A 22,589-nucleotide genomic window follows, 5' to 3' on the forward strand; every position below is an offset into this window, starting at 1 on the left:
TTTTTGGCTATACATATCCTATTGATAAATCATGATAGAATATGATCCAAAATATTAATGACAAAAATGTCTACATAATTAAATGTAGAGGCTTTTATAAATTTCAATTGTATAAATTTCTCAAATAAATTTATATTAAAAATAAAATAAAAAATCTTGCCTATTATAATAAATAAAATAATTCTCAAATCAATCAAATATATTTACAATATTATAATATTTATTATACAATTTTCTGTTATTACAAAATATTTATTAATATAAAATATTAAAAAAATTAAAATTTGAATAAATATATTTAAATATTTTAAATTATTATAAGAAGTGAAGACCGAGAGAGAACCAGCTGCCAGCACATGCAGAAGCATCTTCCTTTCGGAAAAAAAAAAACACTTTTGTAATATATATATAACTGAATGGCTTATAAACTTTGTAAGGCAGATACCTTCCTTGCAATTACAGTTCACAAACATTTAAGAGGTTCCCATTTAAAAAAAGATCAGACGCGCCGCCCAAAAAGCTTAAGAACAATTAAAGTAAAAAACACAGCCAATACAATCTCAACAACTGTCCACTGGAGACACGCGTACCAATTTCATTGAGTTTTTCTTGATTAAACAGAGCTTGAATGAATTGTGAGGAAACCAGGTGATATCAGTCAAATATTCTAATCTAATCTGCTCTGCAACAGATGGATTTTGCTCGCTGAGTATAAAAAATCATTCTCCATTGTTGTGTTTAGTGAACTGATTGATTTTTATTGTTTTATTTCTGAATTGGATTGTGTAACATCAATATTTCGGATTCATTCTTTGTTGAATTTTTCATCATGATGTCTTTGAACAGTGACATTATCACAGACATTTTAGGCCGTGTGGGTGGTATAACACTTGCAAATGCAGAATGTGCATCTTCACACTTTAGATCTATTGCAAGGCAGGAGAATTTATGGGAAGAAAAATGCTGCTCTGTGTGGCCTTCCACAAGGAATGCAGATATAAAAGAACTGATATCTTCTTCATTGGGTGGGTTCAAAAAATTCTATGCTGATTGCTTTCCTGTAATTGCAAATGATGGTGAATCCAATCCCAGGGAGCCCATAAATCTGTCTCTAAATAGCCTAGAAGACCTATCTGCTCTTCACTCTGATTTTGTGTGGGTTGTGGATGTGGTATACAAGAATAAACCCATCTATTCCAAAGTGATTTCAGGCATCCCTTCTGCAGATGACTTTCCAGGTTTGTTCTATTGCTGCCCTTTCAGGATGGAGTTCATTAACCTTTGTGATGTTTTAGATGACTGTAACAGCTATGGAGATGGGTTGCCAACAATATCTCTGCAGGGGAAGAAGAACCCCAAATTTTGGGGACATTTGATGGACAATGTTAGGTTAAGTTGGATTCTGATAAACCAGAGAACAGGGCAAGCTATTAATCTTTCAAGCTGGAAACCCTTGGTTGGGAGAATGGAATGGCCTTCTCAGAAGGACTTTGTATTAATATTTGGGTCTATACTACCTTCTCACAAAATGTGTTCTTCCAAGTTTGTGCAGTGTGGGCTTTCCATGAAGTGCAGGGTTTCAGATAAGGATCACACCAGTTTGAAGATCACTGAACTCAGCATGGAGTTGGAGGACATGATGGGGGTTAGAGTAAATGGGATGAATAGTGTGGTTATACTAGAAAATGCTTTTGGTTGCAGGAGGAGTAAGGACCATAATCAGATTTTGCAAGCTTATCAGAAGTATTTGGTAGAAAAGAGCAAGTTAAGGGAAATGAAGATGAGTAAAGGAGGCTGTGCAGATGGTGTTTGGATTGTCAGTGCCATTGTTGCATTGGCTACATTTTCTTATTTCAATTTCATAAGAAGTTGTGTTTTCTTCTGATGTTTTGAAAACCAAGATTGTTGATATATCAATGTATAAAATGTACCTAGCTGAATATACTATTCTTCGAAGCTCTGTAAAATATGCTTCAGTAGTAGCTGTAATGAAAATTTAAAGGGAAAATTTGTTAAGGGGTCAACCCTCCTCTTCTAATTCAAATTGAGTGTCATGGAAAAGGCCTCTAATTATGGGCTTTTCATTATGGTCTCTCTTTCTTTCTTTTTGGAATATTTAAAATGCTGCCTTTAAATTTATAAAATTATTAAAAAAAATATTAATCTTTTTAATAAATATTGTTTTATAATTGTAATAGAATTTAATTGTAACTAATTTGAATTAAGGTTATGGTCTTATGGAAGAGAGTTAAACAAAATTTAAGGATATAATTAATAAAAAAAGTATGGATGGTAAAAAAAAGCTGCTTTTTTATAGGAAGCTATGGCTTCTATTCAATTTGTTTAAAATTTTTAATATTATGTTTTAATAACATAAATATAAGAATACAAAATTTCCATCAAAAAATTAAACCAAAATCTACAAAGTGTCTTTTAATAAATTTTTTAATACCACTAAACTTCAAAATAACATCATGTAATAGTTTCCATGAATTTTCCATAGTCCATGAAGAATTGTATGATTGTTTTTTCTTTTAATTTTGTCTATTTTTCAATCGACATGTTTCAGTCAAACTGAGTGATCCATCATCAAGAAGAGGAGGATGGATTGGATTGGAGAGTTATACACATTTAAAACTAAAAGCAATCATACAATTTATCATGTAGTAGTTTTTCTTCATATGATAGACCATGTCACTCTATAAATAGAGTCTCAAACACTCTACATGATATTGCTTCTTCAATGTTGTTAACAAATCCAAATTCTAACAAAAGACTAATAAAGGTTGAACTTTAATTTTGTAGTATTTTTTATAGACAAAGTTCTTGAAATATGTTAAAGGCTTCTGACAAGTATAATGTTAAAAGTTAACTAATTAAAATTTAAGACCATTTATTTATATACATATAAATAGATTATTCTAGCTACCAAAATCTAATTGTATATTTATTTTTCCTTTGTATTTAAGGAGAACAAAATTCTAATAAAATTATATTTATGGAATCTACATATCCATACCATTCACCATTTGGTTTTGTTCCCATTTTGATGAAATATCTTGATGTTATTACATATCAACATGTGACACAATATTGTTCTAAGGTTGGCTTCTTCTCCAAGCCCTATCCATATCTATATATTCTCATCTTTACACATTTCCGTGCATTTGACAATATCCATGCCCTAGTTACACTTGTTCCCAGACATTCACCTCACTATTAACATATACTTCCACATATCCATTCTTGATCCCAAGATTTCATAGTCCATGTCTTAGGTCAATCTTATGGCATGTAGGAGCAATCTTGCATGAAACAAATATGATCCAAAGTTGAATTTAAAAATAAAATAAAATGGTCAATTCCCACTCTTTCTTGTCAATTATTGGGATTTGATTTGGTACATGTTTATGCAACTATTCATTGTGTCATGGTATTTAAAGACATTCACTAGAACATTTAAACATCATATTAGAGTTGTCAAGCAATCATAGAGTATTTGTACTTCAAGTAGAATAGGAAAGTTTCAACTAGATTTTTTAAAGGAACTAGTATTTGCATAAAAATTCATCTAGTACATTGTATGCTTGACTTGTTGAATTCAAATGATCTCTTGCCAAAGGTTAAAAATTTAATAAGAAAGGGGGTTGATTGAGGAGAACATGAACCCTCGCAATCCAATAGATTCCCATTAGGTATTTTTAAAATAGTACCAATCCGTATACTTTAACAAACACCAAAGACAAAGGAAAACTAAGTCATGAAAGTATACATATAGTAGGATCAATCCTACACCTCAAAATATTTCCACAACATATAGGTTCAATGTTACACAAGACATTTAATATGCATACAAATTTAACTTTTGAAGGCCTTATAGGATTTGGATGGGCCCAAGAGTGGTCGTCAATGAAACCCAAGATGTCAATGAAATCTCACTATAGACGAAATAGGATCCAAGAGCCCATCTATGACATGAAAAACATTGCAAAAGATCACCCATCATCAAATAATGAATCCACATCACTTCGATGAGCTCTCAATGAACTATGATACCGATTTCTCCATGAAATCATAACAACTATATCCTAATTGTAGATCATCTATGGCCCCAACATGATCAAAGGACTCAACACCAAAAGCTCCCAAAGGGAAAAGTACAACCATAATATCTGTTAACATTATTTCGGGGTTATCCATAGGCGGCATTTTCTATCTTTTGGTGGTCCTGCCCCTTTTGTTTTTTCAGCTTTCCCTTTCGCATGCATCAGGTGAGACATATGTCAACTCGGCGGGGGTTCTGTTTTCTCGCCTTTCCTTTTTCACTTTTGTGATAGCGCTGAGCTACCACGTGGCATGGGTTCTCATATAACGACATCCCTCTCGGTCCCACCACCCGCCGTTTTTGATCGCCACTCTCTTGTCGTGCGTTTGCAGAGATTAGCATAGCATCATGGGACTAACCACTTCAGGGGCAGTTTGTCTGGTATGGCCTATAGACATGCCACGACATGCGCAATGGAAAGGCGATGGAATTTAAAAGTTTATTATCGAGCCTGAGGCTCTATTTATGTTAGTTTTTTCCCTATTGAAGGGGTTCAGAACTTTTTAAGAAAAATAATTAAGTTTTCTTAGTAGGAATTTTCGGCCTTTTGAGCTGTTACTGTTTTCTGAAAGAGATTAACCAAATTGTGTCTTCGGCCTTTGTGATCTCTCTTTTCAGTATACTCTGATAGTTTTTTATGTGCTTTCTAGTAGAATTCCAATAACTTTGGGAATACGTATATCTAAGATTTTGCCGATTAAACTATGTTTTACACTTGTTATCTGGTAAATGCATGATAAGTATTTCTTTCTGTTACAAAGAAGTTTAATTGTGTCTTAGTTCCATTTCTGATTTAGACTTATAGATTGTTGAATGGGCTCAAAAATCATATGTATTTGGGTTTTTGTATACTCATGTCTTCTTAGAAAATGCTCTGGTGCATCGCCTCAGTAGTTTAGTTTATTGCTTTGAATGTTTCCTTCTTTTCCCTTTTCTCAAAACCATAAGGAAGAGTCGGATTCTCAATCCCGGAGGTCATTCAGTGAACCCTGCATAACTGGTCCCCCATCACTAAATTTCCCATAAGGCTGTTTGTTTTCCAAGGTAAAATTTAGAGTCAATAGTTCTTTTTCTGGCACACCCGGTGGGACACTTACCTCTCAAAATTCAAGCTAGTATATGAGTTGCAGACCTGTTACTAGGAGCCACACAAATTTGAATCCCAGTTTTCTCTTTCCACCCCTAGTTAGCATTTATCAATCTGTTGCCTCTTCTTCCTAGAATCCTCCTAGTGCTTCTACGGTCTTTCCTATTGTAGTAATGACTCAAATTCCACCTAGAAATTTTGTGACATGGGATAAAGTCATTTCATTCCTCCAGTCTTACCTGCCATATGGGCCCAAATCCCCTTCGTCGTGCTGAAAGCAATTCCTAAGTTTACCGAAGAATGCTCTAAAACTCCAGGAGAGCACTTGCAAGATATAGCCAACTTCTACACAGTCCATAGTATAACCGAGCATAATGTAGCTTTGAGAATGCTCATGGCATCTTTTAAAGGAAGAGCTCTAGATTGGTACAGATCCCTCGCTCTGAATTCTATAGGCAACTAGGATCAACTAGGCGGTTGTTTTTTCCAGAGATTCTCTGACAAAGTGGATAGGTCATCTTTGATGCATCAGTTGATTACGATAAAGAGAGCCCCACAAGAAGTGTTAACAGAGTTCAATTTCTATTTTCAGAGGACTTGGGAGCAAATACCTCTATCTGCTCGTCCTCCCACCGACATGGCATTTGTTTTCTATCTAAAGGCTTTCAACTCCGACATATCAGTGATGATTCAATCTTTAGGCGATAATACTCTCCCTCAAGATTTTGACATAGTCGTCTCCACAGAAAATAACCTAATTGATGCAAGGAAGCTATCACTGCGACCGCTTATGCCTGTCTTTCCAGATAGGGAAGCTATCACCACGACCTCTTATGCCTGTCTTTCTAGATCTATCCAATCAACCAAATGGCCTAAGTGTCCTAGAATCGGTTGTTGCCAGTTCATCCGCTCCCCAATCTATGTACACCTACCTTGGACCCCAACAAGCAAATCCGCCTCCTCCTGCATCTTTAGCTGCAGAGGTCAGTGATATAAAAAATTTGCTGAGGTCTTTTTCAAACAAAATAGTCAATCTGAAAAGGTCTCAAATCCCACCAACTAGACTCCTTTTCCAAAAAAATTACTAATCTAATAGACCTGCTTACCAACAAAACCAATATGCGAACAATCGAGTTGCTCTGAATCAATCGACTGGTCAGATAGTTCCCGTGCCCAATCCGTTGCAAACGGTCTACCCTAGCACTGGTAAAGAGTTGATAGTGGGATAAAATAATCTAGCAGTTGATACCAACTCTTGGTGTTTTCCATGTAACAGTGCACACACCCCAAGAAATTGTCTGAGAGGTAATTTACAACAAAAGCTTGCAGAGCAGCACTGCCAAGGAATGGCGACTGACGACTCGGCCTAGAGCAGGAAGCAGAAATAGCCCCAGATCATGCACTTTTCTCTTGGATGGAAGAAGAGGATGTTGTGATGACTAATGGTGCGGCCTCATCAAGCTCGGGGGTTCCTCAAGTGCAATCAAATTATAACCTTAGATCAAAGAGGCGCTTTACGAGAGAAAATGTAAACATGCAAGGGAAGTTCTCTATTGACAAAGTTCTTGAGAAACTCGTAGCTGCTGTTACTTATCCAAGGAAGGATTTTATTCCTTATAAGCTTAGAGAAACAAAGGTGTTACTACCATCAGTGTTGGACATGGTGGAGCAGTTAAGGAAAGCCATGGCTAACGTATCCTTATGGGATCTTCTCTCTATCCCAGAGCAAAGGAGTCGTTTGAAGGAAGCATTGTCCAAGGAGGTTAAACCCCCTATTGGGAAAGTTGCTACTTCTCTGGCGGTCTGCGGATAAGCTTCTCAGTGTCCCATAGATAGATCATATTCGCCAACGGCAGCGACAAATGGGGACATTTTGCCGAAATCTCAATCAGAAGGTAGGCCTAAACCAAAGCCTTTCTATTTGACCCTCATAGTAGGGGATAAGCTGGTACATAACTCTATGATAGACTTTGGCACCAAAACTATCGTCATGCCTAAACAAATCACTGAGGTGTTGAATATTAAGTATGAGCCATTAAATTGTGGTGTCATGCAGTTAGATGGAAAGAAGGTATAGACCGTGGGGCTCATTAAAAATCTTTCGCTAACATTGTTCGCATGTCCTAGCATAACAATGTCCCAAGAAGTAGTGGTTATCGACATTCCTCTTATTTTTGGTCTCTGCCTCTCTAGAGATTTTACTGCCAAGATAGGAGGTTACCTGTCCTTAGACTGGTCTCACCTCATCCTTCGTACCCAATGAGGCACCAAGCTCAAAATCCTCTCAGAACCCCTCCATGTTGAGCATGTTGCGGATCAAGCTATGCTCAATTTTGAGCCAACCCACACTTCAATCTCTGGCGAAGAAAGGAAGATGGTAGAATTCAACGACGATGAAGAAATAACAGGGGATACCTCTCCAGGACAGGATTTTTTTCTCGAAGAATTCATTAACTCTAATCCATATTCAAATTATCATGCCACTGGTCTTGGTACTTACTGCATTTTTGATGAAGATCAGGCTATCCCAAAACTAGTTAAAGATCATTTTACCCAAAAGGATTTATCCTCTGTACTCTGCATTTTGATGGTGCAAGATGCAAAGTAGGCTCAAGCACTGGAATTTGTTTTACTTCACCTTCGGGTGAATAGATTCTAAAGTCTTTTCATTTACAATTTGCATGTTCCAACAATGAAACGGAATACAAAGGACTGATTCAATGCCTGATGTTGGCAGAAAAGATGGGTATAAAGAAATTAAAGGTTTTGGGCGACTCCGAACTTGTCGTCAATCAGATTCGAGGAATCTCCAGCACAAAACATGTCCATATGAGGTCTTACCACCATAGAGCTTGGGAATTGATCGAAAGCTTTGATGCTTTCAACATCCAAAGAATTCCCCTCAAGGTAAACACATCTGCTGACCGAATGGCCACTATTAGATCGCATTTTGACCCCATTGTGGATTTTCTAGTCAGCCCCCCAAGCAATTGGCATCATTGTATGACCAACTATCCCTAATAATGATACTCACTGGCAGGTTTTTGAGAGTGACAAGAAAATTGCTCTATTCATTCAGAACTCAGGAGAATTTGCACATCAGCTACAACTCAAGGTTAAAGAAGCTTACGGGGATCAAATCATACAATTGAAGTCAAATAAGCTCCCTAATGGGTTAATCGCCTTAGAAAAAAAATTTGACCACGACGATGCCAAAAGTGATAAGCGGAAGCTTATGGCTGATAAAGGAGACTATACCGAAATGTCGGTAGGTTACGGTAGGATACTCAAAGTCGGAAAGGAGATTTCCACCCAAAACAGAAAGAAGTTGGATCAACACTGTGATGAATATGTGGGCATGCTAGCATGGTCTTATGAGGATTTGAAGGGATACAATCCTCATATCATTCAACATACTATCGAATTCACAGAGGGAGCCAAACCAGTCCAACAGAAGCAGAGACTTGTTAATCCAAAAGTTGAGTTACTCATGGCACAAGAGTTAAGAAAGCTAATAGAATCAAGAATCATCTATCCCATCAAACATAGTACGTGGGTATCCAATCTGGTGTCCGTGAAGAAAAAGAATGGAGATATCCGGCTATGCATGGATTTTAGGGACTTAAACCAAGCATCCTTAAAAGATCACTACATGTTGCCTTCAATGGAACAGTTGTTAAGCACAATGGTAGGACCATAAATGTTCTTGATGTTGGATGGTTTTTCGGGGTACAATCAAGTTCTGGTAAAAGGGGAAGACCAACATAAGACGACCTTTACAACCAAATGGGGAACGTTTGCCTATCAAAAAATGCCACTCGAACTGTCAAATGTCGGCACAACTTTTCAAAGGGCCATGGACCTGGCCTTCAAGGAGCTTATTAACAAAATCATCCTTATATATCTAGATGACCTCACTGTGTTTTCAAAGAACAAAGAAGACCATTTTGACCATCTAGAGCTAGTTTTCCAAAAGTGTTTAGAATTTGGAATCTCTTTAAACCCGAAGAAGTGTATTTTTGGTGTCCCACAAGGCAAATTGCTTGGGCATGTTGTATCCAAGGAAGGAGTCTCCATCAATCCTGACTGGGTCAAGGTGATAAAACAACTTCCCCTTCCTATCAATAAGAAGGGGGTCCAGTCTTTCCTGGGCAAGGTTAACTTTGTTAGCCGCTTTATTTCGGATTTTGCAAGAATGGTGAAGCCCATCACCCTGATGCTTAAAAAAGAAATACATTTCAAATGGATTTCTGATGGAAAGGATGCTTTCGAGAAAATCAAAGAAGCTATTTGCTCAACTCATGTGCTGTCCAACCCCGATATGACTAAAGATTTCATTATGTATGTTTTCTCCATCCCTATAGCATTGCTATGGTCCTAACCTAGAAAGAGGTAGAGTCAGGAGGCGAGCACCCTATAGCCTTCCACTCCAAGACTCTAAAGGAATATGAGGCTAGGTACAAATTCGTTGAAAAGCAAGCTCTGGCTATAGTCAAGGGCCTTAAGAAGTTTAGGCATTTCATCGCCTGCAACAAGACCGCGGTGTATGTCGCTCATCCTTCAGTCAGAGAGTATATCATGGAGGGCGACATCACTGAGAAGAGGGCAAATTGGATCACCAAAATCTTGGATTATGACATTGACGTTAGGCCTACCAAGACGGTCCGCGACAAAGGTTTGTGTGAATACTTAGCAAAGGATCTCGGCCCCTGAGACCCCGAGGTAGCCACAACCGAATCTGTTATGGCCACTTCAGAACCAGCAGAAGCATGTTGGTTGGAGGAATGAAATCATTTCATGAAGACAGGAATTTTTCCAGAGGGCCTCCCCTAGGGAAAAAGGAGGTTCTATAGGTTGCAAAATAGTGGCTTCTGATTGATAGCTGATCTCCTTTTTAAAAGGAATTTCGATGGAGTTCTGCTCCACTGTGTGAATCAAAGCCAAGCTGACAAAATTTTACGTGAATTTCATTATGGTCCATCAGGAGGTCACTTCTCAGCGCTAAATACCATTATCAAAATCACACGTGTCAGATATTTCTGGCCATCTATGTTTAAGGAAGCGCACACCATGGTAAGAATGTGCAAGGAATGTCAGTATTATACCGACAGATGCAAGAAGGCGATAATGCCACTTCAACCCATAGTGGTGGAGGAACCCTTTGCACAATGGGGACTTGACTTCATAGGGAGGATCAACCCCCCAAGCTCGATTGGACACAAGTGGATCTTAACTGCTACAGATTATTTCACTCGATGGTCTAAGGTCGTCCCTTTAAAAAATTCGCCTGAGTCCAAAATCTTAGCTTTCCTAGAAGATCTAGTATGTTGTTATGGTCCCCCAAAGACCATAATTTCAGATAACGCGCATGCATTCATAGGCTCACGACTCACCCAGTTCATCCTTGACAAAGGTATTTATCTAAAAACCTCCTCAAACTATTATCCACAAGGAAATGGACTCATTGAGTCCACTAACAAGAATCTCGTCAAACTCATCAAACGGATAGGCGCATAACACAAAAGGGAATGGCATCACCATTTGAGGAGTGCGTTATGGGCAGACTGGATAACACCAAAGAAGGTTTCAAAGACCTACCCATATAAAGTAGTCTATGGGAAGGACGCATTGTTCCCCATATCCCTGGAAATCCTAGCCTTGCAGCTACTTAAGTCTTTCGAAGTGGCAGAGAACGGCCCCATGGACGTGAGGTTAGCTGAAATTATGGAACTGGAGGAAGCAAGAGAAGTTGCGTTCGCCTCTCTCCAAACACGTCAACAAACCGTCAAAAGGTGGTTTGAAAACAAAAAAAGTTCAACCTCGCAATTCCAACAGGGTGACCTAGTTCTAAAGTTCAATGAAAGGACCGCCAAACCCGGCTAGCGTGCTAAATTTGACGGGTTATGGGAGGGTCCTTTCCGTATAGTGAGTTGCAAAGGTTACAATGCTTTCAATCTAGAAGATATGCAAGGAGACCTTCTTACGATCCCAGTCAATGGGTTTCACTTAAAACCTTTTCGTTATCTTTGTGTCTATGATGTACATAATGTAAATAGTGCTCTTGTGTGCTTTTATTTTATTTTATTGCTTTCTCTTGGGGTAAAGTTGCCAATTCAAATATGCTATTATTAAGGAAAAGAGAGAAATTCAAATATGTAATTTTTAAGAAAAAGGGAGAGATTATCATATTCTGAATAAGTCTACAGAGATTTATAAAATATAGAGAAGCCTCCGACCACATTTGTCAAATAGAAACAAGAGAAGTGGAGGCTATTTCTAACAAGAAGCAGACCAAGTGGAGGCTATGATGTAGTAGAATCATCTTTTTCCTCTTGCTCCCCCATGAGGAAATCAGAGTCTTCAATATCGTCCACTGCATCCTCCCCTTCCGACCACTCATGATCCGAAGCAATTCCAGACTCTTCAGCCATGATCATGAGGACCAAGTTGGGAGGAATGTCTGGCGTCAAAACCTGCGGGAATATGTAGTCCCTGAAGTCAGTATACCATTCGGTACCATCTAGAATAGGGATGATCAGGTAGATTCAAAGGAGGAACTCTACAAGGAGCTCCATCCAAAAGCGATGAGAAGATAGTGACATGGTCTGCAGTTCACCGACGAGCGGATGCCAGGTCACCTCTTCTCCAGATGCGATGAACCTTTGTAGGTCTGATGCTAGAGGTAAACCCCTGAAAGGAATGTAGTATGATATGACCTCCTCCAAACCTCTGAGATAATATCCCGAGAAGAGAGCTCTCGTAAGCTCTATGGCCTCGTACCCACCAATTCCAGCATCCAGCAGGGAAGCTTCGAAACCTGAACAAATGTTCGAGTTTATTCGGTAGTGGTCTGCATTATCCATGAAGTCCTCACCAAGCACCCATTTAATGGCGGCGATGATCAAAGGATTCTTCCTCCTCATCATCCTCCGTAGCCTCTGGTCGGAAATGTTGCCAATGAAAGCAGCCTGCGCCTTACTGCTAACAAGCCTAACAGGGGTATCCATCTTTGAGAAACCCCGTCGTTGAAGTTGGTGATGTAAACAAGAATGTCCGAAAAGATATTTATAAAAATTCTCAGCTACAGGTGACGATCGATGACAATGCCAATACCCTCGATCTCCAATGCACTTGCCTTTATGCATCAGCTTGCACAAGTGAAATGATACCTACTGGCAGGTTTTTGAAAAACGGCAAGCTCCCCGGTCGATACCTCGACTGAAATGGACATAAACCTGAGTACCACACAATTTGTTAAGGTACATCATTTTTAAATAGAAGTCCCCACAAGACTGCCTCACCTCGTACCAGCCCGGTTGGTGTGAGATTTTCTTCATTAAGGGAGAAGTCCTTCATATAAGCAAATTGTCTCAAGTGGTTTCGACTAGTGGCGGATGACACAAGCGTTCTCTTGAGAATCGTAAGTGGCGGCACTCGTCCTCCTCATGGTTATTCTCAACCCTAAAAAATGAGTTGGCGTATGTGTGAAATGAGTGTTCATCTTTAAGTACTTTTCCTTTGCGGTGATCTAGGCATGTCATGTGTTAAAGAGAGAAGTTTGCCGAATTTTCTTTCATTTTATTGACCTTTAACAGCCAGGCGAAGAATTGAGAAACAAATTTTCATAGTAAAAGATGGAAGCAAAAGCTACCTCTTTGGCCCCTGCTCAAGGAGCATTATGGGTTGATGTCTTTGGTGAACTTTCATATGCCTCTCATGCTTTTCCACCCAAGACAGAATATCTGAGGACCAAGGTCAAACCAAAGACAGTTACCCGCAACATCGTAGCAGTAATAGATCCTTTCGAAGATGTCATGGAGCTAGAACTCCGCAAGTAGCCTAAGAACCTTAGGGAGGCCGCATGCAACAAGATGATTCACCATAGAGTGGAGCCATCTTCTATGGCAACCCACTTCTGGCAAAGTGGTGCTCCCCAATTCATAGTCCCAATGGTCCCGCACTGTCCAGAGCTCGTGGCGGCGATCGCCAATGGTTTCGACCCCATTTCCTATTCTATCAGTAGCTCTTGTTTAAGGATGGTCATATCACCAGATGCCATAAGGGACATGATGTGTTGTCCTATTTTTGAAGCAACGAAGGTCTTCTCTAAAGCTAACATGGAGGAATATTGGAGCTCGAGAAGAGATATAGTCTCTATCTGTAATGGCACCCTGAATCGAAGCCAGTCACCCGGCCTCCCCAAGCTACCCTTGTCTTATAGCAACTTAAGGCATGAAGACCTTAAAGATATTTCGTCCATTCTCTCCTGGTTGTGCGGTCATGAAAATGACAAGGAGATTACGGCTGCTATGATGGGTTTTCTATTTAAATGCAGAAAACAGAAAGAGACTTTCCATTTTGACTTCTCTGTCCTAATAGCCAGAGAAATGATAAAGAAATTGTCTGAGTTCCACCAGTTTTGGCATTTTAAGTTCTCCTCATTTTTGGTACACCTGCTCCTACATCAGAATGAAGCCTTCTTCAGCCAGTTTATGAAACTGGCTAGCTGCGATGAATCAGGAAATAGAATGTCGGTTTCAGTCTGGATGCCCATTCTATTGTCCTCCTATGATGCTTACTAATTTTCTGACTACTTCCTAACTCCTGCCTTGAAGGATTTTGGCACCATTCCCAGCAAGCTACTTTCCCGCTTTTCACAGGTCCAGATGAACTGGATGTACAATGAATGGACCCCCTATGACTGGTTCATAAGTGGTGATTTCTCTTTTGTTCGAGTCACTGGTTTCTCTAAGGAGCCTTTCCATCTACCCATTTATGTCACAGAGAGGACTCATGCTCTTGAGATCGCTCGTCAGCTGGTAAGGGTGGAGAAAGCTATAGGTTCCGAAAAGCATGACAACTCAATCACTGAAGACAACAAGACTATCGATTCCATCACCCTAGTTTGACGAAATATCACAGAGAATGTTCTGACATCGAAGTTGGTGCAGATCGAGCTATTGGTGATTGATAACTTCTGGAGTTATGACCCAGATGGGTGTCTGTCTTGCAGGAAGAATGCAGTTAAACAAGAGTCGCGGAGTGTAATGGAAAGGCACACTAATCCACAAGTGGACAATCCAAGCTTGTATGTGGGTCTCAATGATTTTCTCGTGCTCAAGTGTCCTCCTTGGTTAAGCTTTTACTTTGTTTTACAAAGATACAACCCTGCAAAGCCCATTCCTCGGGCCATGCGCAATACCATGGCGACAAATACTTGGCTGCGAAGAAAGCAGGAGGATTTCTGGATTTACCGGTAGGAAGTAAGTCAACCCAAGGTGAACATTGGAAATACTCCTTTGGATGAGCGTTTTGATCTTGAATGGCGCAAGTGCAATGAGTCTGACGAGGGGAGAGGCGATAGCTCGCCACATGGGTTTTCATCTCCCGAGGTCACCCAACAACGGGATATTGAGATTATAAGTATTGAAGAGAAGGACATCGATCCTAAAACTTTCCTCCCTCTCGGCATTTATGCTCGCAGGCCCCGCTCCCAGGCAGTTAAAAGACAAGCTGAGAAGAAGGTTTAGGAATGCCCTCATAGCAAAAAGTATTTTCTAAGTTTTGAAATGAAGAGTTCATCCTCTCAAGTCCCAGACAACCCCTTAGATCCTTCGAGGCCGATGACTTGCACGGTTCAAGTACGCTCTTCCTTACCATTTTCCTCTGCTCAAGCTAATATTTCTTCTGCTACCCATTTCACAGAAATGCATGCTCAAATTCCCACCGCCCTTACCCTAGCACTGGTTGGGACACCAGTTGGCCCACATGATACATTTTCACATGTTTCAATCCCGCTTCAAGCCCCAGCCTTTGTGCCCGCAGCTTTTTCCACCCAGATTTTTGAAGCAGCCACCATCTCACGTCGACTTGGTTTTGGAGAGTCCACTCCTCCCCCAAATGTTGGAACAGTGTTCGTTGATCCATTTTTCTCAGGAGCCTCTCCTTTTATCCCATTATTTTCTCCCACCACATTGTCGCGCCCTATCCAGACCACTTTTGGTGGTCACAATTCCCCTTTGCAATTCCCCCTGGTGTTGCATTTGCAGGTCAAGCTATTGCCAACCCGGATGACTACCAACAACAAGTTACTTATTCCAAGACCGCTCGTATTGGCAAAACTGTTAAAAGAAAAGAAAAGGAAGGAGCCAAGCCAGCCCGTCCACACCTAAAAACTCATTTTAGTGAGGAGAAGGATAGTATTTTCTTTGCAACTAGGTTCCCCAAAGTCAACAAACCAGAGTCCGAAATGAGGCCCAATGATTATGCTCTACATGCTATTGGTGTTAACCTCTTGAATGCTACGACGTCCAATAAGGTCGAAATGATGGAGGAAACATCGAAAGTTGTCTCTTCAGATTTCATCAAAAAGAGTCATCGCTTGGAGAAAGCGCAAGTAGAGAATGTTAAACTCCGAGAATCTTTGACCCAACAGAGAAGGGAAGACAAAGCTTGAAGTGTCGAGATCAATCTTTTGCAGGGATTGCTGACATAGGCCAACGCTGAAAAAGGGAAGTTGCAGTTTGGCCTCAATAATGTGAGTACACAGTTAAAAGGTTAGGAGGCGACTAGAAATGTTGCCTTGAAAGAATTGCAGGAGAGAGATCAATAAATTCAATAGCTAAAAGAAGCTTCTAGAGATGCCACGTGAATGTAAGCACAACTGTGTGAGGAGATCCGCCTAAAGGAGGAATGTGCTCGACAATTGAGCGATGCTCAGGTTATGCTCTCCGAAGACAAATCAAAGTTTGAAACAGAGTTGCACGAAAAAGGGATCAGCCTAGAGCAAGCCGAGAAGAAATTGCAAGATATGGAGGTTTTGTTGCATCAAGAACAAGATGGTGTTGTGCAACTCCGTCAAACGACACAAGATGGAAATGCAAAGATCTTCATGCTGGAAAGCTAAGTGGTCGTCGAACAAAATAGGTGCAGAGAGATGCAAGGTGAAGTAGCGACAAAGGAGGAGGAGGTCTCGCGATTGCTAAACATTCCCCCCCCCCCGCGTGGAGATCTCTCAAGACTTTTCCCCTATTTTAACGGATTTATATGTTTCTCATTAGGAAAAGGTAAAACAGTACTGCCCTTCGTTGCAACCCATGCTAAGATTCCTTAGTGATGCACAATCCCCCTATGCTGAGGCCAATGCCCTCATTAACAGTTCCATGCTTGTCATCAGTCCTAAACTCCCAGTGGCCCAGGATCTTATCCATTTGTTGTACTCTGTTCAAGATGAAGAATTAAGGGAAAAGGGGATTGCGGACTGTTGGCAATTGATCAGAAGGATGAATGTTTTCATCAACCTACACAGGGTAATCATGCAGACTTCGGCAGCTCTTGCACCCCTACAGTTTTCAGTTCCGGACATCAAGAAGCACATAGAGAGGTTTGTTTCATTGGGCCTACCTTCTCCTTTTCCTGTGGATGGTACTGTGTTAGGAATTGAGCAAATATTAAGCCAGGTTGAGCATTTACAACAAGATATAACTTTCATGCAGTGCCTAGGCAATCCTATTTCAGCGGACAACGTCGAACATCTTTTACACCCTCTGGCCCAACTCTCTGCTCTCCTAAAACTAGTTCAGGACGAACTGGCACCCTTGCCTTTTGACGAAGTGATTTGTCTGGATCAACATTTCCAAAATTTAGAGGCGCGGGTTTTCCCCCCCAAAGATGAATGGTTGTCATTACAACAAGTCTTCAATCTGCTCTATCCTGTTTCAACATGAGGCCTGGTCTGTGAAACCAAAGTTTTTGGGTTCTAGCTTTCTGCAGGCAGAATTCCACTTTTAGCCGCCAAGAAATGTTAACATTATTTCAGGGTTATCTGCGGACAGCATTCTCTATCTTTTGGTGGTCCCACCCCTTTTTTTTTTCATCTTTCCCTCTCGCATGCATCAGGCGAGACAGATGTCAGCTCAACGGGGGTTTTGTTTGCTCGCCTTTCCTTTTTCACTTTTGCGATAGCGCTGAGCTACCACGTGGCGTGGGTTCTCATATAATGGCATCCCTCTCGGTCCCACCGCCCGTCATTTTTTATCGTGACTCTTGTCGTGCATTTGCAGAGATTAGCATAGCATCATGGGACTAACCACTTCAAGGACAGCTTGTTTGGTATGGTCTGTAGGCATGCCACAACATGCGCAATGGAAAGGCAATGGAATTCAAAAGTTTGTTAGCGAGCCTGAGGCTCTATTTATGTTATTTTTTTCCCTGTTGAAGGGGTTCAAAACTTTTTAAGAAAAGCAATTAAGTTTTCTTAGTAGGAATTTTCGGCCTTTTGAATTGTTACTATTTTTTGAAAGAGATTAACCAGATTGTGCCTTCGGCCTTTGTGATCTCTCTTTTCAGTATACTCTGATAGTTTTTTCTATGCTTTCTATTAGAATTCCAATAACTTTGGGAATACGTATATCTAAGATTTTGCCGATTAAACTATGTTTTGCACTTGTTATCTGGTAAATGCACGATAAGTATTTCTTTATGTTACAAAGAAGTTTAATTGTGTCTTAGTTCTGTTCCTGATTCAGACTTATAGATTGTTGAATGGGCTCAAAAATCATATGTATTTGGGTTTTTGTATACTCATGTCTTCTTAAAAAATGCTCTGGCGCATCGCCTCAGTAGTTTAGTTTATTGTTTTGAATGTTTCCTTCTTTTCCCTTTTCTCAAAACCATAAGGAAGAGTCGGCTTCTCAATCCCAGAGGTCATTCAATGAACCCTGTGCAACTGGTCCCCCATCACTGAATTTCCCATAAGGCTGTTTGTTTTCCAAGGTAAAATTTAGAGTCAACAATCTCCTAACCAAGAAGATGCAATATCACCAAAATATCATTGTCACAAGCTCCCAAATAATAGTTTAATCAAGCTATCCATGACATAATGATAAAAATATCCTAATTGAATATCAACTAAAGGCCCTTACAAAATCAAGGAACTCAAGGGCAACACCAAGAGTTCTTAAAAGGAAAACCACAACCATGATCCTCAAACAAGAGGATACACTACCACAAACTATCAAGAACCAATCCAACACCACCAACGATGCACTTGCATTAAAAATCATGTCATGTCAAAGTCTGAAAGGAACAAGGAACATCCATGACACCATGATCACCACCATGTCACCCTTATCCACATCATACATAGCTAACAACATAGGTCCCACATCATGAATTTTCCTTGCAATACCATATGTCTACCTCATAAAGACACATAAATCAGCAAAAAAGGTAACCAAACCAAGCCACAAATTTGAATCTACGTCAACACTAAAATATCTATGGGTACAAAAAACCCAAATTTGACTTATATATGTATCATGTAAGTAAGGTAGTCCACAAAAATTGACAACTCATAAATTCAACAATGTAACATACAAACTCAACAATGAACTAATTATCGTGTTAAATGAGGATAATCAAAGATGTGCATGTGATTATACAATGATTAAAACACAAAATCACAAAGATTCAATTTTTCACAATCTCACAAACGTATCATAGTCAACAGGAACCCATAAACAACTCAATCAAAGAAAAAATAAAATAAGTCATACCAAAATTTCTCCAAACCCAATCCACTATGTAGTGCTCTGAACAAGATTACCATCCACTATAATTAGTCCAAAATTTGACTCTACATGCACAAGTTATGATCTCTCCAACTTTTAAAATAACATCTAACTTCTAATATAATTCATTGCCAAAACAAAAAATATGGAAAAATTACCAACACCACTATGTAGTTCTCAAACCTACATTTCCAATGACTATTGGAAGTCAAAATGATGACTCTCAAAGCCCAATTTATTCTCAATTGAATAAAAATCCCATTTAAATTCTATAAAAGAAAATCATGGGTGGTTAGTGGGTGGTTGCAGAGCAACCTAATGGTAGCCTATGAGAGACACTCAAGTGGTTTAGCCTGGTGTAGGGATAGTGGTGCACGTAAAAATCTTATCAAATGGATTTAATTCTATATTTTGGGTGGTAAAAAAATTGATTCCCTTGAGGGGAATAAATCCTTAGCCTCACTAAGTTGTAGACCAAAACCGGGGAAAGGGATTATCTATAAAACCTTCCTAACAAAAATCTCATAATAAACACCTAGAAAAAAACATTTTTCAATCTAAAATTTATATCCCTAGATCTATAAAAATAACCATGAATATGAAACCTCGAAAAGCCCAAATCTATTAAAAACAACTTGCGCAATACCCTTGTACCTTGAAATATCTTTATTCTTTCTTGTAAGTTGTAGATTGAGCTATGCACTAGATCTAGTTCAACAAGGGTTATACAAACCACAAATATGGCTCTAATACCAAATGTTAGGAAATATATAGCAATCTATGATAATTTCAACATAACCCAAATAGAGAAATATATGCAAACAAGTATTCAGAATCCATATGCAAAAGATTAGACAAAATACCATCAAAGATGACACAATATATACCCTAGGAAAACCCTTAAGTTAGAAAAAACCAACATCCAAAACCATACATCACCCATGTATTATTCAACAACAAAAACATTACAGTACTTATGTAGAGTCTCTATGAATACTATTATGGTTTTGGAAGATCCGAAGCAAATACAAATTAACAATTATATGCAAATTCGAATACACAAAAGATGAAAAAAAATATACAACACAAATAACACAGATATTTAACGTAGCTCACCCAAGATGGGCTACATCCACAGAACACAGTCGTCTAATCTTTTCTTATCATCCAATAAAATAGTACAACACCATTACAATGTCTTTGTCATTCCAACCGCTTATAACATGCAATTTTTAGGGCAACATACAAAGTCGGTTAACAAAATTAACCCTAACCCTAAAAGAATATTCTCATAATATTTTCCTCGTACTTGTATTCTGGTACACCTATTCTTGTATTTTATTATGTAAACCATAAGAATCCATTTATGTTTATACATCCTAGATATATGTGATAAAAAAGACAAATATGCAATAAATTTAACTAAAAAATTGTATTTCTAAAATTAATTAATTTTTTTAATTTTATATATTATTTAAAATTTATATATTATAATTATGTGAACAAGAGGGATTACGTACAATGGTTTAATGTTGGCCTCCATCTAAATTCTAGACCAAGTCTAATATTTTTTTATCACTATGGTATCTTTGATGTTGCTTCAATCTATGTCATATGTCTTATTTTGCATGTTTCCTCACTAAAAACTTATGTGTGTACTACCTTCCCTTGCACTAATGTTTGATGTGTTGTTCTATTACTCCCACTTACTTTTTTTGGCTAGATACAATGTCTTATTTCATTTGTGACATCCCTTGGAGTGTTTTTGTGACTCCCTAGCTCCTTTTCTCATTTTTTTTTAATACCCCATAGGCTCTTATTTTTCTCTCACTACAAAGGTAGTATACTTAATGACATATATCTTCACTTACTTTGTCTTGATGAACCCTTTTGATGTGTGATATTTTCTCCTAGTTTGTGATTCTCACATTTATTCTTGTAAGAATAAATCTAGTATTGTAGTTGCATCCCCCTTGTTGCCTTGTTCCTTTGTGACAAATTCAGTTATTGGACCAACTCGATATGATTGTGGAATTATAGTGGTTGCCCCAAATCATCATGCAGTGGCATATCTCTCTTGCACTAAAAGTGTTGTGCTTGTGGAAATGTTTATATTCTTTTGTGATATGATCTTTGTTCATGATAACTATTTATACTCTTTTGGAAGCATGATGGTTAATGTGCCATATAGTTCATTATGTTCTATTAATTAACATTATCTTAAACATAAGTTCTTCTTTAATGAATTGTTATTTTCCTACAGTGGTACAGATTGATAATATTTGTGTGACGCCTCAAAAATTTATTTACTCCTTTCCATTATGTTGCTTCATCTTCATGTAGGTGTAAGTTGTTTCTTGCACATCATTTGTTGTCTTCAATCTACCTAAATTCCATATAAAATTGTATTCAAATCTGTTTCCAAAGGTTCATGTACCTTAAAATGCATTATACATTCCCACCTAGCCTACCTTGTCCCACATTTTATTAACTTTTCATTTCAAAATATACTTTATGACTAACTTCTTAGGTGGTTGGCATGCTCACTCAAAATTAGTGTTGTTTCTTGAATTCATTGTGTAAATTTAGAATGTTGAGTTTCAATGTTTTGTATCAAGTCTTATTTGTTTTGGTGATTGGTGTTCCTATTTTAACTTTTTCTTCATCAAATTGGCTATCATTTAATGCTAAATCTAATAGTTGGTTGAATGTAGGGTGTTTTTTCCATATCGTTTCATGGTTTTCATGTATTTTTTGTTGTTCTTGTTATTTCATAGTTATATGGTTTGAGTTTCTTAGGAGGTAGATCTTGCACAAACCAAGACAAATGTATTATCTTCATGGTGTTGATCTATTGGCATAATGTTTGATGGACCTTGTGATTGACTTAATCATAATTTAACACACAAGTTGAATTTCCCTCCCAAATCTAGTGGTTGAATGAACATGCGTATTAATAGTTTGAGAAAGGAAAATGATTGGTTGTTGGAATATTTGTAGAATAGAAAAGATAAGAGAGTGCATATGTTTGTCTTATGTGTCCTATAATAGATTGAGCATTTCATATTGAATGTATAGGTTCGGTATTCATCATTTAAGTGTTTCATTGCTATTGTATCTCATTGAGCACTAAAAAAGATGTGTAATATGTGTATGCGGGAAAAGTGGGTGAATAAAACTTAATATGTGAAAATTTAGTTAATACTAGTCCACACACACACAGGACTTCTTGATGCAAGCTATGGAGTAACGTAGTGTTACTCAGCTTCCCAAGGAGGGTCCCATGGTTCTCTATCTCACAATGTTCCTCAAACCAACGTTTTTGCTCTCAGATCACTGAGCAAAATGGTTTAGGGATGGCAAATATGAGAACGAGAGATGCTTTTGATTGATTTTAGTATGAGATGTGTTGTAAGCTATGTATGATGCTAAAATGCAATAAACTAAATGATAAGATGACAAGATTAGTATGAATACTATCCTAACATGATATATTAGTCTATGATTGAGCTAAATGATAAAGAAAGTATTCTAAACATGCATATTTAGACTAATTTCTATTCTAAAAGAGGCTAAATGATGAGCATAAAAATGATATGAAAGCTTGAAAGAATTTGAGCATAAGTGTAATGCTTCAAATTTGAAAGATGATTGATAAGAATGGAGGAATGAGAGCTCTATTTATAGCATAAACAGGGCAATGGATGGTCAAGATTGAATGGTTTAATCAAGGGTCAAGTTTGAAAGTTGGGGATCCATGTGCACAATTGGCACCAATGAAATGGTGACAAGTGTCAACATAGGATTGGGTTGAGAGAAGAGGTTG

General features: G+C 38.5%; 1 protein-coding gene across 1 annotated transcript; it reads left to right on the forward strand.

Annotated features, from left to right (window-relative positions):
* The first annotated feature begins 832 nt into the window (after positions 1-832).
* On the forward strand, positions 833-1,885 carry LOC131057074 (F-box protein At2g27310). Its single transcript, XM_057991264.2, has one exon. The coding sequence runs from the start codon at positions 833-835 to the stop codon at positions 1,883-1,885; it is 1,053 nt and encodes a 350-aa protein (XP_057847247.2).
* The last annotated feature ends 20,704 nt before the right edge of the window (positions 1,886-22,589 follow it).

Source organism: Cryptomeria japonica, chromosome 11 (assembly GCF_030272615.1).
Source record: "Cryptomeria japonica chromosome 11, Sugi_1.0, whole genome shotgun sequence".
NCBI classification, from domain to species: Eukaryota; Viridiplantae; Streptophyta; class Pinopsida; order Cupressales; family Cupressaceae; genus Cryptomeria; species Cryptomeria japonica.

Coding starts and splice junctions, on each gene's coding strand:
- LOC131057074 (XM_057991264.2), top strand. CDS start 833: ATGTCTTTGAACAGTGACATTATCACAGACATTTTAGGCCGTGTGGGT.